The 27,097-nt window shown below is 40.3% G+C and overlaps 1 protein-coding gene across 1 annotated transcript in view; it reads left to right on the top strand.

Moving 5' to 3' along the window:
* The window catches only part of LOC128636660 (histone-lysine N-methyltransferase PRDM9-like), a 58,373-nt gene that overhangs the window by 7,214 nt on the left and 24,062 nt on the right, over positions 1–27,097 (top strand). The window contains exon 3 of the mRNA XM_053689652.1: positions 3,990–4,091. Within this exon, the coding sequence (XP_053545627.1) occupies positions 3,990–4,091 (102 nt within the window). The remainder of the gene's footprint in view (positions 1–3,989; positions 4,092–27,097) is intronic.

The following is a 27,097-nucleotide window of genomic DNA, read 5'->3' as shown; positions in this document are numbered from 1 at the left end:
CCCACTGACGCAGGTCTATCAGTCCTGTCTCTTGTGTCTGCTTAGGGCGCCTGGTTCCTCGGGCTCGGGGAACCAGGGGCCTACTGAGCCATCAGCCTACTGAGCCATCAGCCTCTGGGGGCTCTGTCCCTCAAACGGCGGATTCCCATCAGCACCCTTCCACTACATTTGCGGGTAACCCTAATGTTAATTCTCCCTCCGCACAGGATGATTTGTTTCCCCTGGAGGTGGCAGGTCATTTTGGCTTGAATGTCTTGATGGCGCTGGTTCGCATGCAGGACCCAGAGGTTTCTGCGTGGTTGTGTTCTTGCCTGACTATCCCGGGTGTCCAGACTTCGGGTGGGTCTATTCAGTTTCCCCCGGGGGTGAATATTACTCCATGTTGCACCTTTCGTTATCGGATCATGCGGCTGCGCGTCCTACTCCGTCGTCTTTTCGACTTATTGGGGGATATTCTCCTTTATCAGTCGTGGAATGTGCAGTCCTCGAATGGTGCTTCAAGCTAGACTAGTGGTGTTGATCATCTCCTGTCCTGGCAGATGCCTTCGGGCTGCCTCATTTTATTTCATCCTGTTAGGATATTTTTTATTTTATTATTCCTTCTGGAATTTCTGGGATGGGCTTGCCTTTACTTGCTTCCATGGAAGTTGTTAACGGACTTGTTAGCTCCGGAGGTTTGTGTGCACCTTGTTAAGTTGTCAGTGACGCATGTTGCGCCTGGCAGGTCCAGCGGGACCTTGAGTGTTTGTTTTATTGTTACATTGTTTGTTTTCACAAACTACGCTATACATCTAAATCGCGGACTTTTGGGTCCGAATACCGGAAGAGATTGGGCGTGCCAATCTATCCCCCGGGCTTGTGTCGGTGGTTTTCCGCCGCGTCGCTTCTGGCTCTCCTGATAGGGGGGCGGGGCCTTCTCCGCTAGGGCGGTTTTTGGATCTTGGTCTTGGATTTCTTGCTGCCCTTTGGGGGGTTGAGGCTCCTCAGGTCTCTGGACCTCATTTTCGTTCCGCTTTTAATGGATCCCTTTATGGTGCTTGATGGTATGCGAGAGATAATAGGTTTCACGCTTGCATTCTCTGTGATACGGCAGCTGTGCTGTTGGGTGACTAGCTTGTGGCTTGCCACGCGGGGGGCTGGTTTGCCTCTTCGCTGTTGCTGGAGGTCTCCTCTGGCAGGAACTCAGTTCTGGTTCTGTTTTTTTCCAGAATTCTATTCCACCCTCTTTGAATTGGGGACCGATGTGGGACCCTAGTTTCTGCATGTTGCGGAGTTTGTCTCTGTGTCGAGGGTTCTATCGCCTTGAGATCGGTTTTGCATTTTTTGCGGTCCTTTTTCTTGGGGTTTTCTAGAGTTCCTGTTTTTTCGGGTTACTTCCTTGGGTGAGGAGTGTCTGACCGGAATTTGGGTCGGGATCTGGCTCAAGTTTTGTTCGACTTGGGTTTTGAGTTTGTGGAAGACTCTCTGTGACGTCCTCCTCCTTCAGGTCTATTTGCGGATCTGGGATAGGATTTGTGTTTTCCGGGTGGTGTTGGTATAGCTCTGTTTATACATGTCCCCGTTTTTTCCCTCCGGTATTCGGGTTGCATCTGGAGGGGGTTCTTCATTTTCTCTCTTTTAGAGAATCTGGTCCCTTCTTATGGCTGTTCGGGGCCTTTGTTTCTGTGAGGGACTGTGTTCTGGACTTCCTTTGGGGTCTGTTGGTCTGGGGCTTTGACCTTGAATCAGCATTCCTGTGGAGTGCCTTGGTAAGGGTCACTTTGTCCTCACAGCTTATACAACGGCATCAGTTGTGGGGCCCCGAGATTGCTCCTCGGGTAGTTTCTGCTCCTTTTGGGGGCTGGCTCGTTTTTGGTGCTGGTTTCCCTTGCCCTCAGTCTTCCCTTGGGGGACTTTTGTCTCTCTGTTGGTGTTTTTCTAATTAGTCCCTGGTTCAGGGATGGAGATACCCTTGGGAATTGGCTTCTGTGTTCCTCTGGTTCTGGTGGGACTCTGCCCGAGTTTCTGGTCGCACTCTTTTGATGTGGCTGGTTGTTTTTTTCCCCTCTCGTTCAGGGAGGGGTGGGACTCCGTCCCTGGACTTTTTCCTGTCGTTGACAGGTCGGTCTTTATGTGTGTGAGCGGTCCTCGTTGCGGCAGTTCTGTGGTGGTGGAAGACGTCCCTGGTTATCTCAGGATCCTAGGCTGTGGTTCTGGTCATCTTTCGACTTGTCAGATGCCTCTGTTTTCTTTTGGATTAATTGGGTCCCTGTTGAGGTGCTCTTTGAGGAACTTGGTTTTGCTGGTTCCTTTTATCCCGGGCTGCAGGGTTTTCGTCGGGAGGCGCCTCAGTCTCTTTTATGGTTTGAGGCAAACTCCTTGGTTCCCTCCAGCTGGGGAGCTGGACAGGGTTTTTTTTTTCTCTTTGTTCTGTGATTTGCATTATGGCATGCTATTTAGTCGTCTGTGCGGTTTTTCTGTTTCTTGAGATACTTTTCGTTCTCTTTTTCGGTCTCCGCCCTGGTCGTGTTTGGCTGATGATGCCCTTTTTCTTGGCATCTGGTGAGGCTTTCTTGAGTCTCGTGAGCTAGATTGATCTGTCTGTTGGAAGACAGAGATCTGGTTAGTTATCCCTCTACCTTGCTTTTTCCTTTGGGGAGTTGTTGGTCAGTTTATTGGGGGCGTGTGTCTGGGATCTGCCTATGGGCGATAGGGGGCTTCGAGTCCTGTTGGCTTGGTTGCGTTGTGTGTGGTTTTTAGCCAGGCTTGGGACTGTCGTTTGTGTCCTTGGGGCCGTTTTTCTTCATGGTTTTTGTTCTCGGTTTTTGGATGGAGCAGGACTTTTTTTTTATGGGATGTGGTTCAGCTCTGGTGCACGCAGATTGGGCCACCTCTTACCTTCCAATTCTTGTCATTCAGTGTCCTCTTTGGCTTGGGTATAATTTTCCCACAAGTAATGAATGCGGCTGTGGACTCTTTCCCATTAGGAAGAAAAACATAAATTATGCTTACCTGATCATTTCATTTTCTTCCGTGGGAAAGAGTCCACAGCCTCCCACCCGTTTTTTTTAGGCGTTTCGTGTATAGTCTTCTCGCACCCTTTCACCTTGATATTTCTTCCACTGGTCCTTGTTCCTCAGCAGAATGACTGGGGGATAGGGGAAGTGGGAGGAGTATTTGAGCCTTTGGCTGGTGTGTTTTTGCCTCCTCCTGGTGGCCAGGTTCTTATTTCCCACAAGTAATGAATGCGGCTGTGGACTCTTTCCCACGGAAGAAAATGAAATTATCAGGTAAGCATAATTTATGTTCTCTCTCTCTCTTTCTCTCTTTCTTTCTCTCTCTCTCTCTCTCTCTCTCTCTTTCTTTCTCTTTCTCTCTCTCTCTCTTTTTCTCTCTTTTTTTTTTCTCTCTCTCTTTTTTTTCTCTTTCTCTTTTTTCTCTCTCTCTCTCTTTTTCTCTCTCTCTCTTTCTCTCTCTTTTTCTCTCTCTCTTTCTCTCTCTCTCTCTTTCTCTCTCTCTTTCTCTCTCTCTTTCTCTCTCACTTTTTTCTTTCTCTCTCGCTTTCTTTATCTCTCTTTCTTCCTTTCTTTCTCTCTCTCTCGCTCTCTTTCTTCCTTTCCCTCTCTCTCTCTCTCTCTCTCTCTCTCTCTCTTTCTTTCTCTCTCTCTCTCTCTCTCTCTCTCTCTCTTTCTCTCTCTCTCTTTTTCTCTCTCTCTCTTTTTCTCTCTCTCTCTTTTTCTCTTTTTCTCTCTCGCTCTCTTTCTCTCTCTCTCTCTCTCTCACATAAATGAACTATTTCCCATACCTTTAATATGTAGCCAATTAGAGCTAACTGGTAATTAGTTTGTCCACTGCTCTAAGCAATCACATATCTTGCGTATGAGATTTGCAGCATTTTAAATGGAACAAAGATCACATCATTTACTTTTTGGCTTCTCTAGTGAGAGTGGCACAAGCATAATTTGTACACAAACCCCAGCAGTGTTTAATGTCCTTTTATTTATTTACAGGGTTCCAAGATGAAAATGCATTCACAGTATTACAGAAAGCAGAGAAAGAGAGCGCGATAGGGGACACACGAGATACTGAAGCTCATTCAGACCCCTGTACAGGTGAGAAGTAATTGTTATTACATTTGTATCTTATTCTATAATGCCTTTATATAACGGATCTAATTCTAAGTTTAAAGGGACATAAATGCCAAAATACAATTTTAAACAACTTTTAATTTACTTTAGTATCAAATTTTCTTTATTCTCTTGGTATCTTTTGTTGAAAAGCAAAGAGTTAAGCTCAGAAGTGTGCACGTATCTGGAGCACTATATAGCAGCAGTTTTGCAAGAATATTATACATTAGCAAGAGCACTAGATAACAGCACTATTACCTGTCGTAGTGCTACATATACTACCTAGGTATCTCTATAACACAATATTATACATTAGCAAGAGCACTAGATAACAGCACTATTACCTGTCATGTAGTGCTACAGATACTACCTAGGTATCTCTATAACACATAATATTATACATTAGCAAGAGCACTAGATAACAGCACTATTACCTGTCGTAGTGCTACATATACTACCTAGGTATCTCTATAACACAATATTATACATTAGCAAGAGCACTAGATAACAGCACTATTACCTGTCATGTAGTGCTACAGATACTACCTAGGTATCTCTATAACACACAATATTATACATTAGCAAGAGCACTAGATAACAGCACTATTACCTGTCATGTAGTGCTACAGATACTACCTAGGTATCTCTATAACACACAATATTATACATTAGCAAGAGCACTAGATAACAGCACTATTACCTGTCGTAGTGCTACATATACTACCTAGGTATCTCTATAACACAATATTATACATTAGCAAGAGCACTAGATAACAGCACTATTACCTGTCATGTAGTGCTACAGATACTACCTAGGTATCTCTATAACACAATATTATACATTAGAAAGAGCACTAGATAACAGCACTATTACCTGTCGTAGTGCTACATATACTACCTAGGTATCTCTATAACACACAATATTATACATTAGCAAGAGCACTAGATAACAGCACTATTACCTGTCGTAGTGCTTCATATACTGCCTAGGTATCTCTATAACACACAATATTATACATTAGCAAGAGCACTAGATAACAGCACTATTACCTGTCATGTAGTGCTACAGATACTACCTAGGTATCTCTATAACACACAATATTATACATTAGCAAGAGCACTAGATAACAGCACTATTACCTGTCATGTAGTGCTACAGATACTACCTAGGTACCTCTATAACACACAATATTATACATTAGCAAGAGCACTAGATAACAGCACTATTACCTGTCATGAAGTGCTACAGATACTACCTAGGTACCTCTATAACACACAATATTATACATTAGCAAAAGCACTAGATAACAGCACTATTACCTGTCATGAAGTGCTACAGATACTACCTAGGTATCTCTATAACACAATATTATACATTATCAAGAGCACTAGATAACAGCACTATTACCTGTCATGAAGTGCTACAGATACTACCTAGGTATCTCTATAACACACAATATTATACATTAGCAAGAGCACTAGATAACAGCACTATTACCTGTCATGTAGTGCTACATATACTACCTAGGTATCTCTATAACACACAATATTATACATTAGCAAGAGCACTAGATAACAGCACTATTGCCTGTCATGTAGTGTTACAGACACTACCTAGGTATCTCTATAACACAATATTATAATTAGCAAGAACACAAAATAACAGCACTATTACCTGTCATGTTGTGCTACAGATACTACCTAGGTATCTCTATAACACAATATTATACATTAGCAAGAGCACTAGATAACAGCACTATTACCTGTCATGTAGTGCTACAGATGCTACCTAGGTATCTCTATAACACACAATATTATACATTAGCAAGAGCATTAGATAACAGCACTATTACCTGTCATGTAGTGCTACGGATACTACCTAGGTATCTCTATAACACACAATATTATAAATTAGCAAGAGCAATAGATAACAGCACTATTACCTGTCATGTAGTGCTACAGATACTACCTAGGTATCTCTATAACACAGTAATATACATTAGCAAGAGCACTAGATAACAGTACTATTACCTGTCATGTAGTGCTACAGATACTACCTAGGTATCTCTATAACACAATATTATACATTAGCAAGAGCACTAGATAACAGCACTATTGCCTGTCATGTAGTGCTACAGACACTACCTAGGTATCTCTATAACACACAATATTATACATCAGCAAGAGCACTAGATAACAGCACTATTACCTGTCATGTAGTGCTACAGATAATACCTAGGTATCTCTATAACACATAATATTATACATTAGCAAGAGCACTAGATAACAGCACTATTACCTGTCATGTAGTGCTACAGATACTACCTAGGTATCTCTATAACACAATATTATACATTAGCACTAGATAACAGCACTATTACCTGTCATGTAATGCTACAGATACTACCTAGGTATCTCTATAACACATAATATTATACATTAGCAAGAGCACTAGATAACCGCACTATTGCCTGTCATGTAGTGCTACAGATACTAATAAGGTATCTCTATAACACAATATTATACATTAGCAAGAGCACTAGATAACAGCACTATTACCTGTCATGTAGTGCTACAGATACTACCTAGGCCCAGTGGCAGAACTTTTTTTCACTTTCTGCAATGAGATTTTTTAAGTGAAAATTTTTCTGCAGGTCATTTTTAAATCAAATTCAATTTTAAATTAGGCAGTTACACTAAAGCACCAGATCAAATTTAAATGGAGAATAAAGCAATATTTAAAGTATTATAATATAGTGCAGTAGTTGAAAATTACATAGGAATTAGCTGCAGACATAGTCTAACATAGAAGTAGTAATAAAAAAGGTGCATTGCTCATACAAATGTCTTACACTCAGATATCAAAACAGCTTTGTAGACAGTTAAAGGCTAGGGTATGGGCTTGAAACAATCTCTGAGAGCCAGTCAATCAATGCACTACTGCTTTGCAGTGCTACTGCTTATTTCACTGTTCACTTAAAACAGCACTTTGCTCTGGATAAACTGTGATAAGGAAAACTTACACAGACAGTGCAGCCAGAGAACAGCTCTGTTTGAAGAGAACAGCCTAATGTGGAGCAGCGCTGAAAAGTTAAATCGCTAACAATTCCTGCATGTATCATGTTCTTTCTGCAGACATGCTGCATTATCTGCGATGACATCTCAGATCACTGCATGTTCTGCCTTGGGGTACCTAGGTATCTCTATAACACACAATATTATACATTAGCAAGAGCACTAGATAACAGCACTATTACCTGTCATGTAGTGCTACGGATACTACCTAGGTATCTCTATAACACATAATATTATACATTAGCAAGAGCACTAGATAACAGCTCTATTACCTGTCATGTAGTGCTACAGATACTACCTAGGTATCTCTATAACACAATATTATACATTAGCAAGAGCACTAGATAACAGCACTATTGCCTGTCATGTAGTGCTACAGACACTACCTAGGTATCTCTATAACACACAATATTATACATCAGTAAGAGCACTAGATAACAGCACTATTACCTGTCATGTAGTGCTACAGATAATACCTAGGTATCTCTATAACACATAATATTATACATTAGCAAGAGCACTAGATAACAGCACTATTACCTGTCATGTAGTGCTACAGATATTACCTAGGTATCTCTATAACACATAATATTATACATTAGCAAGAGCACTAGATAACCGCACTATTGCCTGTCATGTAGTGCTACAGATACTAATAAGGTATCTCTATAACACACAATATTATACATTAGCAAGAGCACTAGATAACAGCACTATTACCTGTCATGTATTGCTACAGATACTACCTAGGTATCTCTATAACACACTATATTATACATTAGCAAGAGCACTAGATAACAGCACTATTACCTATCATGTAGTGCTACGGATACTACCTAGGTATCTCTATAACACAATATTATACATTAGCAAGAGCACTAGATAACAGCACTATTGCCTGTCATGTAGTGCTACAGATACTAATAAGGTATCTCTATAACACACAATATTATACATTAGCAAGAGCACTAGATAACAGCACTATTACCTGTCATGTAGTGCTACAGATACTACCTAGGTATCTCTATAACACACAATATTATATATTAGCAAGAGCACTAGATAACAGCACTATTACCTGTCATGTAGTGCTACAGATACTACCTAGGTATCTCTATAACACACAATATTATACATTAGCAAGAGCACTACATAACAGCACTATTACCTGTCATGTAGTGCTACAGATACTACCTAGGTATCTCTGTAACACACAATATTATACATTAGCAAGAGCACTAGATAACAGCACTATTACCTGTCATGTAGTGTTACAGATACTACCTAGGTATCTCTATAACACACAATATTATACATTAGCAAGAGCACTAGATAACAGTACTATTACCTGTCATGTAGTGCTACAGATACTACCTAGGTATCTCTATAACACATAATATTATACATTAGCAAGAGCACTAGATAACAGCACTATTACCTGTCATGTAGTGCTACGGATACTACCTAGGTATCTCTATAACACACAATATTATAAATTAGCAAGAGCACTAGATAACAGCACTATTACCTGTCATGTAGTGCTACAGATACTACCTAGGTATCTCTATAACACACAATATTATACATCAGCAAGAGCACTAGATAACAGCACTATTACCTGTCATGTAGTGCTACAGACACTACCTAGGTATCTCTATAACACACAATAATATACATTAGCAAGAGCACTAGATAACCGCACTATTGCCTGTCATGTAGTGCTACAGATACTACCTAGGTATCTCTATAACAGACAATATTATACATCAGCAAGAGCACTAGATAACAGCACTATTACCTGTCATGTAGTGCTACAGATACTACCTAGGTATCTCTATAACACAATATTATACATTAGCAAGAGCACTAGATAACAGCACTATTACCTGTCATGTAGTGCTACAGACACTACCTAGGTATCTCTATAACACATAATATTATACATTAGCAAGAGCACTAGATAACAGCACTATTACCTGTCATGTAGTGCTACAGATATTACCTAGGTATCTCTATAACACACAATATTATACATTAGCAAGAGCACTAGATAACAGCACTATTACCTGTCATGTAGTGCTACAGATGCTACCTAGGTATCTCTATAACACAATATTATACATTAGCAAGAGCACTAGATAACAGCACTATTTCCTGTCATGTAGTGCTACATATACTATCTAGGTATCTCTATAACACAATATTATACATTAGCAAGAGCACTAGATAACAGCACTATTACCTGTCATGTAGTGCTACAGATGCTACCTAGGTATCTCTATAACACAATATTATACATTAGCAAGAGCACTAGATAACAGCACTATTTCCTGTCATGTAGTGCTACATATACTATCTAGGTATCTCTATAACACAATATTATACATTAGCAAGAGCACTAGATAACAGCACTATTACCTGTCATGTAGTGCTACAGATACTACCTAGGTATCTCTATAACACACAATATTCTACATTAGCAAGAGCACTAGATAACAGCACTATTTCCTGTCATGTAGTGCTGAAGATACTACCTAGGTATCTCTATAACACAATATTATACATTAGCAAGAGCACTAGATAACAGCACTATTTCCTGTCATGTAGTGCTACAGATACTACCTAGGTATATCTATAACACACAATATTATACATTAGCAAGAGCACTAGATAACAGCACTATTGCCTGTCATGTAGTGCTACAGATACTACCTAGGTATCTCTATAACACACAATATTATACATCAGCAAGAGCACTAGATAACAGCACTATTACCTGTCATGTAGTGCTACAGATACTACCTAGGTATCTATATAACACACAATATTATACATTAGCAAGAGCACTAGATAACCGCACCATTGCCTGTCATGTAGTGCTACTGGTACTACCTAGGTATCTCTATAACACAATATTATACATTAGCAAGAGCACTAGATAACAGCACTATTTACTGTCATGTAGTGCTACAGATACTACCTAGGTATCTCTATAACACACAATATTATACATTAGCAAGAGCACTAAATAACAGCACTATTACCTGTCATGTAGTGCTACAGATACTACCTAGGTATCTCTATAACACACAATATTATACATTAGCAAGAGCACTAGATAACAGCACTATTACCTGTCATGTAGTGCTACAGATACTACTTAGGTATCTCTGTAACACAATATTATACATTAGCAAGAGCTCTAGATAACAGCACTATTACCTGTCATGTAGTGCTACAGATACTACCTAGGTATCTCTATAACACACAATATTATACATTAGCAAGAGCACTAGATAACAGCACTATTACCTGTCATGTAGTGCTACAGATACTACCTAGGTATCTCTATAACACACAATATTATACATTAGCAAGAGCACTAGATAACAGCACTATTACCTGTCATGTAGTGCTACAGATACTACCTAGGTATCTCTATAACACACAATATTATACATTAGCAAGAGCACTAGATAACAGCACTATTACCTGTCATGTAGTGCTACAGATACTACCTAGGTATCTCTATAACACACAATATTATACATTAACAAGAGCACTAGATAACAGCACTATTACCTGTCATATAGTGCTACAGATACTACCTAGGTATCTCTATAACACACAATATTATACATTAGCAGGAGCACTAGATAACAACACTATTACCTGTCATGTAGTGCTACAGATACTACCTAGGTATCTCTACAACACACAATATTATACATTAGCAAGAGCACTAGATAACAGCACTATTACCTGTCATGTAGTGCTACAGATACTACCTAGGTATCTCTACAACACACAATATTATACATTAGCAAGAGCAGTAGATAACAGCACTATTACCTGTCATGTAGTGCTACAGATACTACCTAGGTATCTCTATAACACACAATATTATACATTAGCAAGAGCACTAGATAACAGCACTATTACCTGTCATGTAGTGCTACAGATACTACCTAGGTATCTCTATAACACACAATATTATACATTAGCAAGAGCACTAGATAGCAGCACTATTACCTGTCATGTAGTGCTACAGACGCTACCTAGGTATCTCTATAACACACAATATTATACATTAGCAAGAGCACTAGATAACAGCACTATTACTACCTGTCATGTAGTGCTACAGATACTACCTAGGTATGTCTATAACACACAATATTATACATTAGCAAGAGCACTAGATAACAGCACTATTGCCTGACATGTAGTGCTACATATACTACCTAGGTATCTCTATAACACATAATATTATACATTAGCAAGAGCACTAGATAACAGCACTATTACCTGTCATGTAGTGCTACAGATACTACCTAGGTATTTCTATAACACACAATATTATACATTAGCAAGAGCACTAGATAACAGCACTATTACCTGTCATGTAGTGCTACAGATACTACCTAGGTATCTCTATAACACACAATATTATACATTAGCAAGATCACTAGATAACAGCACTATTACCTGTCATGTAGTGTTACAGATACTACCTAGGTATCTCTATAACACAATATTATACATTAGTAAGAGCACTAGATAACAGCACTATTACCTGTCATGTAGTGCTGCAGATACTACCTAGGTATCTCTATAACACACAATATTATACATTAGCAAGAGCACTAGATAACAGCACTATTACCTGTCATGTAGTGCTACAGATACTACCTAGGTATCTCTATAACACACAATATTCTACATTAGCAAGAGCACTACATAACAGCACTATTACCTGTCATTTAGTGCTACAGATACTACCTAGGTATCTCTATAACACACAATATTATACATTAGCAAGAGCACTAGATAACAGCACTATTACCTGTCATGTAGTGATACAGATACTACCTAGGTATCTCTATAACACACAATATTATACATTAGCAAGAGCACTAGATAACAGCACTATTACCTGTCATGTATTGCTACAGATACTACTTAGGTATCTCTGTAACACAATATTATACATTAGCAAGAGCACTAGATAACAGCACTATTACCTGTCATGTAGTGCTACAGATACTACCTAGGTATCTCTATAACACACAATATTATACATTAGCAAGATCACTAGATAACAGCACTAATACCTGTCATGTAGTGATACAGATACTACCTAGGTATCTCTATAACACACAATATTATACATCAGCAAGAGCACTACATAACAGCACTATTACCTGTCATGTAGTGCTACAGAAACTACCTAGGTATCTCTATAACACACAATATTATACATTAGCAAGATCACTAGATAACAGCACTAATACCTGTCATGTAGTGCTACAGATACTACCTAGGTATCTCTATAACACACAATATTATACATTAGCAAGAGCACTAGATAACAGCACTATTACCTGTCATGTAGTGCTACAGATACTACCTAGGTATCTCTATAACACACAATATTATACATTAGTAAGAGCACTAGATAACAGCACTATTACCTGCCATGTATTGCTACAGATACTACTTAGGTATCTCTGTAACACAATATTATACATTAGCAAGAGCACTAGATAACAGCACTATTACCTGTCATGTAGTGATACAGATACTACCTAGGTATCTCTATAACACACAATATTATACATCAGCAAGAGCACTACATAATAGCACTATTACCTGTCATGTAGTGCTACAGAAACTACCTAGGTATCTCTATAACACACAATATTATACATTAGCAAGATCACTAGATAACAGCACTAATACCTGTCATGTAGTGCTACAGATACTACCTAGGTATCTCTATAACACAATATTATACATTAGTAAGAGCACTAGATAACAGCACTATTACCTGTCATGTATTGCTACAGATACTACTTAGGTATCTCTGTAACACAATATTATACATTAGCAAGAGCACTAGATAACAGCACTATTACCTGTCATGTATTGCTACAGATACTACCTAGGTATCTCTATAACACAATATTATACATTAGCAAGAGCACTAGATAACAGCACTATTACCTATCATGTAGTGCTACAGATACTACCTAGGTATCTCTATAACACACAATATTATACATCAGCAAGAGCACTAGATACCAGCACTATTACCTGTCATGTAGTGCTACAGATACTACCTAGGTATCTCTATAACACATAATATTATACATCAGCAAGAGCACTACATAACAGCACTAATATAACAGTGTTCTGCACTTCCATTTCTAACAGCAACTGAAAAGCTGACAATTTCATAATGGAATTACAGGAAAACGGGACTAAATAAATAATAAAAGTATATTGCAGACTTTTATTTATATATGTAATGTATCATTTTATATTACTATTTCAAAGTGTTTAATGTCCTCTTTAAACTGTTATATAAAATGAATATAAACGTCTCGCTCTGTAATGTGTGTGGTTTCCTGAAGAAGATGATAACCCTGTGAAAAAGTCTAAAACATCACTTATCTGTGAATGTTCATCACTTCATACACCAGGTGCTAATAAAACGTGAGCTCCAAGATGGTGGTGCCCATTATGACAATGTGTAATTCTCTAAAGACAGCTGCAGACACAGGATAATAAAACAAACCCATAGTGAGTCGTAACCCGGCAGTGTCCTTTACTCACATTAAAGGGACATTCAACACTAAAATTGTTATTGTATAAAAAGATAGATAACGCCTTTACTACATTCCCCAGCATTGTTATATTAATTTACTTTATAACATTTAAACCTCTAAATTTCTGCCTGTTTCTAAGTCACTACAGACAACCTCTTAGCAGAATTTTGCGTGCCTAGGGCAGCACAAAACCTAAATACGCTACTGAGCTGAACACATCTAGTTAGCCAATCACAAGAGACAAATGTGTGCAGGCACCAATGAGCAGCAGCTCCCACTGTTGTATGATATGTGCATATTCTTTTTCAACAAGGGATACTAAGAGAACGAAGCACATTTAAAAATAGAAGTGAAGTTAAAAGGGTCTTAAAGTTACTTGCTGTATCTGAATCATGCAAGTTTAGTTTTAACTTTCCTATCCCTTTTTGAATTTTTTTTTTTTTATTGAGGTTTTTGTACAGTGGTCAAGTAGACATGGTATTACAGTGATTGCACAATGACACATTACCCTACTTCAGAAATAAGTATAGGTAGATAATAACTTGTAAGTAAAGTATAGGCGGTGAAACCTGTAATAGCAAACAACTAAGTGTCAGAAGAAGGATAAAACTTGCACAAGTGAAACCTCCTTTTTCTGATAGGGTAACTACTGTACTGGCCTCTTCTGGGCCAGGCAATTCAGTAATGTTATGTTCGTTAGTAGTTACGTGATGGCCACTCTTGGGCTTTTGGAAAGTTGGGGTAATTCAGCAGGCAAGAGCTGCTTTAAGTTAGGGGGGAGAGGGCGGGCGTTATAGTCATTGATGCCGTACAATAGGAGGACATTATAGCGCTCATATTTGATGGAGCCTTAGAACTGCACACTAATAGCATATAAATCAGGAGAGTGGAGTGACATCATATGGGATTTTGAGGAGGAATAGGGTGTAATAATATATGAGATCTCAGAATACAACATACGGTAAGAGCCGCTAGGAGTAGGTCAAAGTAGATGAGGTTAGAATATAAAACTAAGCTTAGCTCTAACGGCTTTAAGTACTAGAGCACACTAGGAGAACTGATCAGCTTCTTTTTAGAACCAATTCTAGACATTTAAACCTAACCGCGCCCACTATCCCTTTGTCCCAGTAATGGAGACAGACAGGGTTCTATGAAGTAACAGAAATATTACCCCCTGGCCTATCTAATGTGGAGAGAGGATCTACAGATGACTTGAGTGACATCAGAACTGTGGGAGAGCTGAAAGTATCAAATGCTGATATGATTTTGGGTGATAAAGTGAAATACATTCTCAGCCCATACATGTACCCATACCATTACGGCTAGATTTACAACAAAATATAAAACTGTAAATAAGCAGCACGTGCTAGCATTGGGAGAAAAATATAGATTAGTATAGCTGTGTCAGGGGTAGTAGTGTAGAGGAGTAAAGTCCTGGGTGGTGACAGGGAAATGATTAATCCTTATAGTTAGGTTATATGTCAACTAAAAAAAAAATAAGGTGAAAATAGTATGCGGGTTCTTATTATGGTACTGATACGTCATATAAGGAGTAAGATAAAAAATGAGGTTAGGTCTCAAGTCACAGCCGAACTAAGTACATTGGACTCTATGTGTGCAATCGATTGGGGGGGTTAACCTAATTTTAGAGGTGGCCATTTAAACTATGGTCATCGTCATATCTAAACATACTTATGCTTAAAAGCTGAGTCGTAGGGCTTGAAACTATAGGATGGCCCGCCGCTTCGGCCGCAAGCAACAGACCAATCACTCTAAGTTCCAATAAAATTAAGTATGCCCAGTACTGCTCGGTTAACCAAAGACCTGCCTGCTACATATATTAGATATTAAAATGTGAACTAAGAGACCTATTTATCATGTATCAGCTATCAATCGTGCGGCTACCAATAGCGTGTCGAGAACACACTAGTATTATGTAGTTGTAAATAACCGGTAGAAGCTGTTATAGTGAATTTCGCAGGCTGGCTATATCTGTCTTATGAATAACCATATAGTAAGTCCATAAGTTTTCTATTTCTCATCAAAGTTAGTTCACGCTAAGTATAGTAGATATGTACCCCAACTTGAACATTAACAGTGTTTATAGGGGGTCTTTTTAAGGTAAATAACTGCCAACTGGGCCATTGGTTACTACTCGATAATGTGTTGCCTAATCGAAGTGACTGAGTCTGCAAACCTTATAAATAGATACGAGTCAATATAAGCCCCTACTAGAGCAAATACCATGTCCAAACTGCCCTTCTGCCATTAGTATATTAATAGAGTTAAAGGATAATGGGTTCAATGGGGTAAAGCTTTGTCAGGCATGGCACTTGGCTATATATAGAGTGACATGAAGTATCTTAGAGGGCTATGTCAGAGGTTCAGACAGTACATGTATACACGCATATATGAGAAATAAAAAAAGAGATACTGTGAAACCCTAGAGGAAATTTAAGAGATTATGTAAGTCGAGAGGTGTCGAGATGTAGGGGCACTGCAGAAGCCCCAGGAGGTGGAAGCAACTGAACTATAAAACTAGCGTATACTCATAAATCTAGTGTAGAAACATATCCACTAGCTGTTAGCCAAGATACAACACTAAGTATTGTTACCTTATGGGACATAGGTAACTTCTCTCTAATATGGAGCAAGCTAAGTGGCGTAAGCCCCTATAACAGACAATAAAGAGGAGAAACCAAGTCCCCTAATTAAGCTTAGTACACATAATTAAGTAGTATATGCACAGTACATGAATAGGGTGGTCTCCCAACTTAATACATTAAGTAATAAAAACAAAATTTATGCTTACCTGATAAATTTCTTTCTTTCTTGACACGATGAGTCCACAGATCATCTAATTACTATTGGGAATATCACTCCTGCCCAGCAGGAGGCGGCAAAGAGCACCCAGCAAAGCTGTTAAATATCACCTCCCTTCCCTCCAACCCCAGTCATTCGACCGAAGTAAAGGAGAGAAAGGAAGCAACAAGGTGCAGAGGTGTCTGAAGTTTATAGTATGACAAAAGCCTGTCTTAAAAACAGGTCCGGCCGTGGACTCATCGTGTCAAGAAATAAATAAATTTATCAGGTAAGCATAAGTTTTGTTTTCTTTCTAATGACGCAATAAGTCCATGGATCATCTAATTACTATTGGGAATCAATACCCAAGCTAGAGGACACAGATGATACGGGAGGGACAAGACAGGGAACCTAAAACGGAAGGCACCACTGCTTGAAGAACCTTTCTCCCAAAAGAAGCCTCAGCCGGGGCAAAAGAAACAAACTTATAGAGCTTAGAAAAAGTGTGAAGAGAGGATCAAGTTGCAGCCTTGCAAATCTGTTCCACAGAAGCTTAATTAGGGGACTTGGTTTTTGAATGCCCAGGAAGAGGAAACAGCCCTTATAGAATGAGCCATAACTCTCTCAGGAGGCTGCTGTCCAGCAGTTTCATAGGCCAAGTTAATGATACTCTTCAGCCACAAAGAAATAGAAGTAGCCGTAGCTTTCTGCCCCTTACGTTTTCCAGAGAAAACCACAGACAGAGCAGGAGATTGCAGAAAATCCTTAGTCTCCTGTAAATATAATTTCAATTCACGCACCACATCCAGATTGTGCAGCAGACGTTTCCTCTGAGAAGAATGGATAGGACACAAGGAAGGAACAACAATCTCCTGATTAATGTTCCAATCTGAAACCACTTTAGGGAGAAACCCTAACTTAGTACGCAAAACTACCTTATCCAAATGAAAAATAAGGTAAGGGGACTCATACTGTAATGCAGAGAGTTCTGAAACTCTACAAGCAGATGAAATAGTAACCAGAAAAAAAACCTTACAAGATAATAACTTACGGCTAGATTTAGAGTTTTGCGGCCAAAGGGGTGCGTTAGCTACGCATGTTTTTTTTCCCCCGCACCTTTTAAATACCGCTGGTATTTAGAGTTCTCTGAAGGGCTGCGTTAGGCTCCAAAAAGGAAGCGTAGAGCATAATTTAACGCCACTTCAACTCTAAATACCAGTGTTGCTTACGGTAGCGGCCAGCTTGAAAAACGTGCTCGTGCACGATTCCCCCATAGGAAACAATGGGGCAGTTTGAGCTGAAAAAAAACCTAACACCTGCAAAAAAGCAGCGTTCAGCTCCTAACGCAGCCCCATTGTTTCCTATGGGGAAACACTTTCTAAGTCTGCACCTAACACGCTAACATGAACCCCGAGTCTAAACACCCCTAACCTTACACTTATTAACCCCTAATCTGCCGCCCCCGCTATCGCTGACCCCTGCATTATATTATTAACCCCTAATCTGCCGCTCCGGACACCGCTACAACCTACGTTATCCCTATGAACCCCTAATCTGCTGCCCCCAACGTCGCCGACACCTACATTATAATTATTAACCCCTAATCTGCCCCCCCCCAACGTCGCCGCTACCTTACCTACACTTATTAACCCCTAATCTGCCGACCGGACCTCGCCGCCACTATAATAAATGTATTAACCTCCCGCCTCGCAAACCCTATAATATATAGTATTAACCCCTAATCTGCTCTCCCTAACATCTTTGACACCTAACTTCAAGTATTAACCCCAATCTGCCGACCGGACCTTGCCGCTACTCTAATAAATGTATTAACCCCTAAAGCTAAGTCTAACCCTAATACTAACACCCCCCTAAGTTAAATATAATTTTTATCTAACGAAATAAATTAACTCTTATTAAATAAATTATTCCTATTTAAAGCTAAATACTTACCTGTAAAATAAACCCTAATATAGCTACAATATAACGAATAATTATATTGTAGCTATTTTAGGATTTATATTTATTTTACAGGCAACTTTGTATTTATTTTAACTAGGTACAATAGCTATTAAATAGTTAATAACTATTTAATAGCTACCTAGTTAAAATAATTACAAAATTACCTGTAAAATAAATCCTAACCTAAGTTACAATTAAACCTAACACTACACTATCAATAAATAAATTAACTAAACTACCTACAATTACCTACAATTAAATCAACTAAACTAAATTACAAAAAATAAAAAAAGATTACAAGAATTTTAAACTAATTACACCTACTCTAAGCCCCCTAAAAAAATAACAAAGCCCCCAAAATAAAAAAATGCCCTACCCTATTCTAAAATAAAAAGTTAACAGCTCTATTACCTTACCAGCCCTTAAAAGGGCCTTTTGCGGGGCATGCCCCAAAGAAAACAGCTCTTTCTCCTGTTAAGTGTGGTCAGTCCACGGGTCATCATTACTTCTGGGATATTAACTCCTCCCCAACAGGAAGTGCAAGAGGATCACCCAAGCAGAGCTGCTATATAGCTCCTCCCCTCTACGTCACACCCAGTCATTCTCTTGCACCCAACTAATAGATAGGATGTGTGAGAGGACTGTGGTGATTATACTTAGTTTTTATATCTTCAATCAAAAGTTTGTTATTTTAAAACAGCACCGGAGTGTGTTGTTCCTTCTCAAGTAGAATTTGAAGAAGAATCTACCTGAGTTTTTGGATGATTTTAGCCGGCGTAGCTAAAATTCATTTTGCTGTTCTCGGCCATTCTGAGGAATGAGGTAAACTTCAGATCAGGGGACAGCGGGCAGGTTCACCTGCAAAGAGGATGTTGCAGTGTATTATTCTGAGGAATGGAATTGACTAAGAAAATACTGCCAATACCAATATAATGTAAGTTCAGCCTTAAATGCAGTAGTAGCAACTGGTATCAGGCTGTTTATGTATATATGTGTACATTTCAGTATTCTGGGGAATGGCACTTCTCTGGGTAATACTATATGCATATAATCTTTAGCCTTACTTGCAGTGGGAACGTCTAGCAACAGGCTGTTTAATGACATTTCATGATATTTAATTTTAAACGTTTTTGCTGGCATGCTAAATTGTTTAAATATCTGAGGTACTGGGTGAAAAATTGTTTTGGGCACTGTTTTTCCACTTGGCTGTCGTTTATTTTAATTTAAGACAGTTTACTGAGCTTCCCTCACTGCTGTGGGTGAGGGGGAGGGGCCTATTTTGGCGCTTTTGCTACGCATCAGAAATTCAGTCAAAAGTCTTTTTCTCTTCCTGCATGATCCGGTTCGTCTCTACAGAGCTCAAGGGTCTTCAAAAATTATTTTGAGGGAGGTAATCACTCACAGCAGACCTGTGAGACTGTGCTTTGACTGTGATAAAAAAACGTTTATATTTTGTACATTTGTTTCTCTGCTATTAAGGGTTAGTTATCCATTGCTAATGGGGGCAATCCTTTGCTAAATTTATGCTTTTACTGGGAAAAATCTGATTGTTATAATTTTTCCGGTTTCTTATTATTAAACTGTCATAATTTTTTTCTGTGCTTCTTAAAGGCACAGTGCGTTTTTCATATTACTTGTAATTTGAGTGAAAAGTATTTCCAAGCTTGCTAGTTTAATTGCTAGTTTGTTAAACATGTCTGATTCAGAGGAATATCTCTGTGCTATATGTGCAAAAGCCAAGGTGGAGCCCAATAGAAATTTATGTACTAATTGCATTGATGCTACTTTGAATAAAAGTCATTCTGTACAAATTGAACATCATTCACCAAACAACGAGGGGGAAGTTATGCCGACTAACTTGCCTCACGTGTCAGTACCTGCATCTCCCGCTCGGGAGGTGCGTGATATTGTAACGCCGAGTACTTCAGGGCGGCCATTACAAATCACACTGCAGGACATGGCTAATGTTATGACTGAAGTTTTGTCTAAATTACCAGAACTTAGAGGTAAGCGAGATCACTCTGGGGTGAGAACAGAGTGCGCTGACAATATTAGGGCCATGTCAGATACTGCGTCACAATTTGCAGAACATGAGGACGGAGAGCTTCATTCTGCAGGTGACGGATCTGATCCAAATAAACTGGATTCAGACATTTCAAATTTTAAGTTTAAGCTGGAAAACCTCCGTGTATTACTAGGGGAGGTCTTAGCGGCTCTGAATGATTGTAACACAGTTGCAATACCAGAGAAAATGTGTAGGTTGGATAAATATTTTGCGGTACCGTCGAGTTCTGACGTTTTTCCAATACCTAAGAGACTTACTGAAATTGTTACTAAGAAGTGGGATAGACCCGGTGTGCCTTTCTCACCCCCTCCTATATTCAGAAAGATGTTTCCAATAGACACCACCACACGGGACTTAAGGCAAACGGTCCCTAAGGTGGAGGGAGCAGTTTCTACTCTAGCTAAGCGTACCACTATCCCGGTGGAGGATAGCTGCGCCTTTTCAGATCCAATGGATAAAAAATTAGAGGGTTACCTTAAGAAAATGTTTGTTCAACAAGGTTTTATATTGCAGCCCCTTGCATGCATTGCGCCTGTCACGGCTGCAGCAGCATTTTGGTTTTAGTCTCTGGAAGAGACCCTTGAATCAGCTCCATTGGATGAGATTACACACAAGCTTAAAACCCTTAAGCTAGCTAATTCATTTATTTCTGATGCCGTAGTACACTTAACTAAACTTACGGCTAAGAATTCCGGATTCGCCATTCAGGCACGCAGAGCGCTGTGGCTAAAATCCTGGTCAGCTGATGTAACTTCTAAATCTAAATTGCTTAACATACCTTTCAAAGGGCAGACCTTATTCGGGCCCGGTTTGAAGGAAATTATCGCTGACATTACAGGAGGTAAAGGCCATGCCCTGCCTCAAGACAGAGCCAAACCTAGGGCTAGACAGTCTAATTTTCGTGCCTTTCGTAACTTCAAGGCAGGAGCAGCATCGACTTCCTCTGCACCAAAACAGGAAGGAGCTGTTGCTCGATACAGACAAGGCTGGAAACCTAACCAGCCCTGGAACAAGGGCAAGCAGGCCAGAAAACCTGCTGCTGCCCCTAAGACAGCATGAAGGGAGGGCCCCCGATCCGGGAACGGAGCTAGTGGGGGGCAGACTCTCTCTCTTCGCCCAGGCTTGGGCAAGAGATGTTCAGGATCCCTGGGCGTTAGAGATCATATCTCAGGGATATCTTCTGGACTTCAAAGCCTCTCCCCCAAAAGGGAGATTTCATCTTTCAAGGTTGTCAACAAACCAGATAAAGAAAGAGGCGTTTCTACGCTGTGTACAAGATCTTTTACTGATGGGAGTGATCCATCCGGTTCCGCGGTCGGAACACGGACAAGGGTTTTACTCAAATCTGTTTGTGGTTCCCAAGAAAGAAGGAACCTTCAGACCAATCTTGGATTTAAAGATCCTAAACAAATTCCTAAGAGTTCCATCGTTCAAAATGGAAACTATTCGGACTATCTTACCCATGATCCAAAAGGGTCAGTACATGACCACAGTGGATTTAAAGGATGCCTACCTTCATATACCGATTCACAAAGATCATTACCGGTATCTAAGGTTTGCCTTCCTAGACAGGCATTACCAGTTTGTAGCTCTTCCATTCGGGTTGGCTACGGCTCCAAGAATCTTCACAAAGGTTCTGGGCTCTCTTCTGGCGGTGCTAAGGCCGCGAGGAATTTCGGTGGCTCCGTACCTAGACGACATTCTGATACAAGCGTCAAGCTTTCAAACTGCCAGGTCTCATACAGAGTTAGTACTGGCATTTCTAAGGTCGCATGGGTGGAAAGTAAATGTAGAGAAGAGTTCTCTCTTACCACTCACAAGGGTTCCCTTCTTGGGGACTCTTATAGATTCTGTAGAAATGAAGATTTACCTGACAGAAGACAGGTTAACAAAGCTTCAAAATGCTTGCCGTGTCCTTCATTCCATTCCACACCCGTCAGTGGCTCAATGCATGGAGGTAATCGGCTTAATGGTAGCGGCAATGGACATAGTACCCTTTGCACGCCTACATCTCAGACCGCTGCAATTATGCATGCTAAGTCAGTGGAATGGGGATTACTCAGATTTGTCCCCTACTCTGAATCTGGATCAAGAGACCAGAAATTCTCTTCTATGGTGGCTTTCTCGGCCACATCTGTCCAGGGGGATGCCATTCAGCAGACCAGATTGGACAATTGTAACAACAGACGCCAGCCTACTAGGTTGGGGCGCTGTCTGGAATTCCCTGAAGGCTCAGGGATCATGGACTCAGGAGGAGAGTCTCCTTCCAATAAACATTCTGGAATTGAGAGCAGTTCTCAAAGCCCTTCTGACTTGGCCTCAGTTAACAACTTGGGGGTTCATCAGGTTTCAGTCGGACAACATCACGACTGTAGCTTACATCAACCATCAAGGAGGGACAAGAAGCTCCCTAGCGATGATGGAAGTATCAAAGATAATCCGCTGGGCAGAGTCTCACTCTTGCCACCTGTCAGCGATCCACATTCCTGGAGTGGAGAACTGGGAGGCGGATTTCCTAAGTCGCCAGACTTTTCATCCGGGGGAGTGGGAACTTCATCCGGAGGTCTTTGCCCAAATACTTCGACTTTGGGGCAAACCAGAGATAGATCTCATGGCGTCTCGCCAGAACGCCAAGCTTCCTTGTTACGGGTCCAGGTCCAGGGACCCGGGAGCGGTCCTGGTAGATGCTTTGACAGCACCTTGGACCTTCGGGATGGCCTATGTGTTTCCACCCTTCCCGATGCTTCCTCGATTGATTGCCAGGATCAAACAGGAGAGAGCATCGGTGATTCTAATAGCGCCTGCGTGGCCACGCAGGACCTGGTATGCAGATCTAGTGGACATGTCATCCTGTCCACCTTGGTCTCTGCCTCTGAGACAGGACCTTCTAATTCAGGGTCCTTTCAAACATCAAAATCTAATTTCTCTGAAGCTGACTGCTTGGAAATTGAACGCTTGATTTTATCAAAGCGGGGTTTTTCGGAGTCAGTTATTGATACCTTAATACAGGCTAGGAAGCCTGTTACCAGAAAGATTTACCATAAAATATGGCGTAAATACTTACATTGGTGCGAATCCAAGAGTTACTCATGGAGTAAAGTTAGGATTCCTAGGATTTTGTCTTTTCTACAAGAAGGTTTAGAAAAGGGTTTATCTGCTAGTTCCTTAAAGGGACAGATCTCAGCTCTGTCCATTCTTTTACACAAGCGTCTGTCAGAAGTTCCAGACGTTCAGGCTTTTTGCCAGGCTTTGGCCAGGATTAAGCCTGTGTTTAAAACTGTTGCTCCACCATGGAGCTTAAATTTAGTTCTTAACGTTTTACAGGGTGTTCCGTTTGAACCCCTTCATTCCATTGATATCAAGCTGTTATCTTGGAAAGTTCTGTTTTTAATGGCTATTTCCTCGGCTCGTAGAGTCTCTGAGTTATCAGCCTTACACTGTGATTCTCCGTATCTGATTTTTCATTCAGATAAGGTTGTTCTGCGTACTAAACCTGGGTTCTTACCTAAGGTTGTCACTAACAAGAATATCAATCAAGAGATTGTTGTGCCATCATTGTGTCCGAATCCTTCTTCAAAGAAGGAACGACTTCTGCACAATCTAGACGTAGTCCGTGCCCTGAAATTTTATTTACAGGCAACTAAAGATTTTCGCCAAACTTCTTCCCTGTTTGTCGTTTATTCTGGACAGAGGAGAGGTCAAAGAGCTTCTGCTACCTCTCTCTCTTTTTGGCTTCGTAGCATAATACGTTTAGCCTATGAGACTGCTGGACAGCAGCCTCCTGAAAGAATTACAGCTCATTCCACTAGAGCTGTGGCTTCCACTTGGGCCTTTAAGAATGAGGCCTCTGTTGAACAGATTTGCAAGGCTGCAACTTGGTCTTCTCTTCATACTTTTTCCAAATTTTACAAATTTGACACTTTTGCTTCTTCGGAGGCTGTTTTTGGGAGAAAGGTACTTCAGGCAGTGGTTCCTTCCGTATAAAGATCCTGCCTGTCCCTCCCGTCATCCGTGTACTTTAGCTTTGGTATTGGTATCCCAGAAGTAATGATGACCCGTGGACTGACCACACTTAACAGGAGAAAACATAATTTATGCTTACCTGATAAATTCCTTTCTCCTGTAGTGTGGTCAGTCCACGGCCCGCCCTGTTTTCTATGGCAGGTTTAAATTTTTAAATTATACTCCAGTCACCACTGCACCCTATAGTTTCTCCTTTTCTCGTTTGGTTCTTGGTCGAATGACTGGGTGTGACGTAGAGGGGAGGAGCTATATAGCAGCTCTGCTTGGGTGATCCTCTTGCACTTCCTGTTGGGGAGGAGTTAATATCCCAGAAGTAATGATGACCCGTGGACTGACCACACTACAGGAGAAAGGAATTTATCAGGTAAGCATAAATTATGTTTTTGCCTGTAAAAAAAACATACAATACCCCCCCCCCCACATTACAACCCACCACCCACATACCCCTAATCTAACCCACCCAAACCCCCCTTAAAAAACCTAACACTAAGCCCCTGAAGATCTTCCTACCTTATCTTCACCCAGCCGGGTATCACTGATCTGTCCAGAAGAGGGTCCGAAGTCTTCATCCTATCCGGGCAGAAGAGCTCCTCCAGAGGGTCCAAAGTCTTCATCCTATCCGGGCAGAAGAGGACATCTGGACCGGCAGACATCTTCATCCAGGCGGCATCTTCTATCTTCTTCCATCCGGCGCGGAGCGGGACCATCTTGAAGCAGCCGACGCGGAGCCATCCTTCTTCACCGACGGACTAACGACGAATAAAGGTTCCTTTAAATGACGTCATCCAAGATGGCGTCCCTCGAATTCCGATTGGCTGATAGGATTCTATCAGCCAATCGGAATTAAGGTAGGAAAAATCTGATTGGCTGATTGAATCAGCCAATCAGATTCAAGTTCAATCCTATTGGCTGATTGGAACAGCCAATAGAATGCAAGCTCAATCTGATTGACTGATTGGATCAGCCAATCGGATTGAACTTGAATCTGATTGGCTGATTTAATCAGCCAATCAGATTTTTCATACCTTAATTCCGATTGGCTGATAGAATCCTTTCAGCCAATCGGAATTCGAGGGATGCCATCTTGGATGATGTAATTTAAAGGAACCTTCATTCGTCGTTAGTCCGTCGGTGAAGAAGGATGGCTCCGCGTCGGCTGCTTCAAGATGGTCCCACTCCGCGCCGGATGGAAGAAGATAGAAGATGCCGCCTGGATGAAGATATCTGCCGGTCCGGATGTCCTCTTCTGCCCGGATAGGATGAAGACTTCGGACCCTCTGGAGGAGCTCTTCTGCCCGGATAGGATGAAGACTTCGGACCCTCTTCTGGACGGATCGGTGATACCCGGCTGGGTGAAGATAAGGTAGGAAGATCTTCAGGGGCTTAGTGTTAGGTTTTTTAAGGGGGGTTTGGGTGGGTTAGATTAGGGGTATGTGGGTGGTGGGTTGTAATGTTGGGGGGGGGTATTGTATGTTTTTTTTACAGTCAAAAGAGTTGTTTTCTTTGGGGCATGCCCCGCAAAAGGCCCTTTTAAGGGCTGGTAAGGTAATAGAGCTGTTAACTTTTTATTTTAGAATAAGGTAGGGCATTTTTTTTATTTTGGGGGCTTTGTTATTTTTTTAGGGGGCTTAGAGTAGGTGTAATTAGTTTAAAATTCTTGTAATCTTTTTTTATTTTTTGTAATTTAGTGTTTGTTTTTTTTGTAATTTAGTTTAGTTGATTTAATTGTAGGTAATTGTAGGTAGTTTAGTTAATTTATTTATTGATAGTGTAGTGTTATGTTTAATTGTAACTTAGGTTAGGATTTATTTTACAGGTAATTTTGTAATTATTTTAACTAGGTAGCTATTAAATAGTAAATAACTATTTAATAGCTATTGTACCTAGTTAAAATAAATACAAAGTTGCCTGTAAAATAAATATAAATCCTAAAATAGCTACAATATAATTATTCGTTATATTGTAGCTATATTAGGGTTTATTTTACAGGTAAGTATTTAGCTTTAAATAGGAATAATTTATTTAATAAGAGTTAATTTATTTCGTTAGATAAAAACTATATTTAACTTAGGGGGGTGTTAGTGTTATGGTTAGACTTAGCTTTAGGGGTTAATACATTTATTAGAGTAGCTGCGAGGTCCGGTCGGCAGATTAGGGGTTAATACTTGAAGTTAGGTGTCAAAGATGTTAGGGAGGGCAGATTAGGGGTTAATACTATTTATTATAGGGTTTGTGAGGCGGGAGTGCGGCGGTTTAGGGGTTAATACATTTATTAGAGTAGCGGCGAGGTCCGGTCGGCAGATTAGGGATTAATAAGTATTATGTAGGTGTCGGCGATATTAGGGGCAGCAGAATAGGGGTACATAGGGATAATGTAGGTGGCGGCGGTGTGCGGTCCGCAGGTTAGGGGTTAAAAAAATGTATTAGAGTGGCGGCGATGTGGGGGGACCTCGGTT

The sequence above is a fragment of the Bombina bombina genome, chromosome 7 (assembly GCF_027579735.1).
Source record: "Bombina bombina isolate aBomBom1 chromosome 7, aBomBom1.pri, whole genome shotgun sequence".
Classification (NCBI taxonomy): Eukaryota; Metazoa; Chordata; class Amphibia; order Anura; family Bombinatoridae; genus Bombina; species Bombina bombina.
Note: the sequence above shows the minus strand (reverse complement) of the source record. Positions and strands in the feature narration are given on the sequence as shown.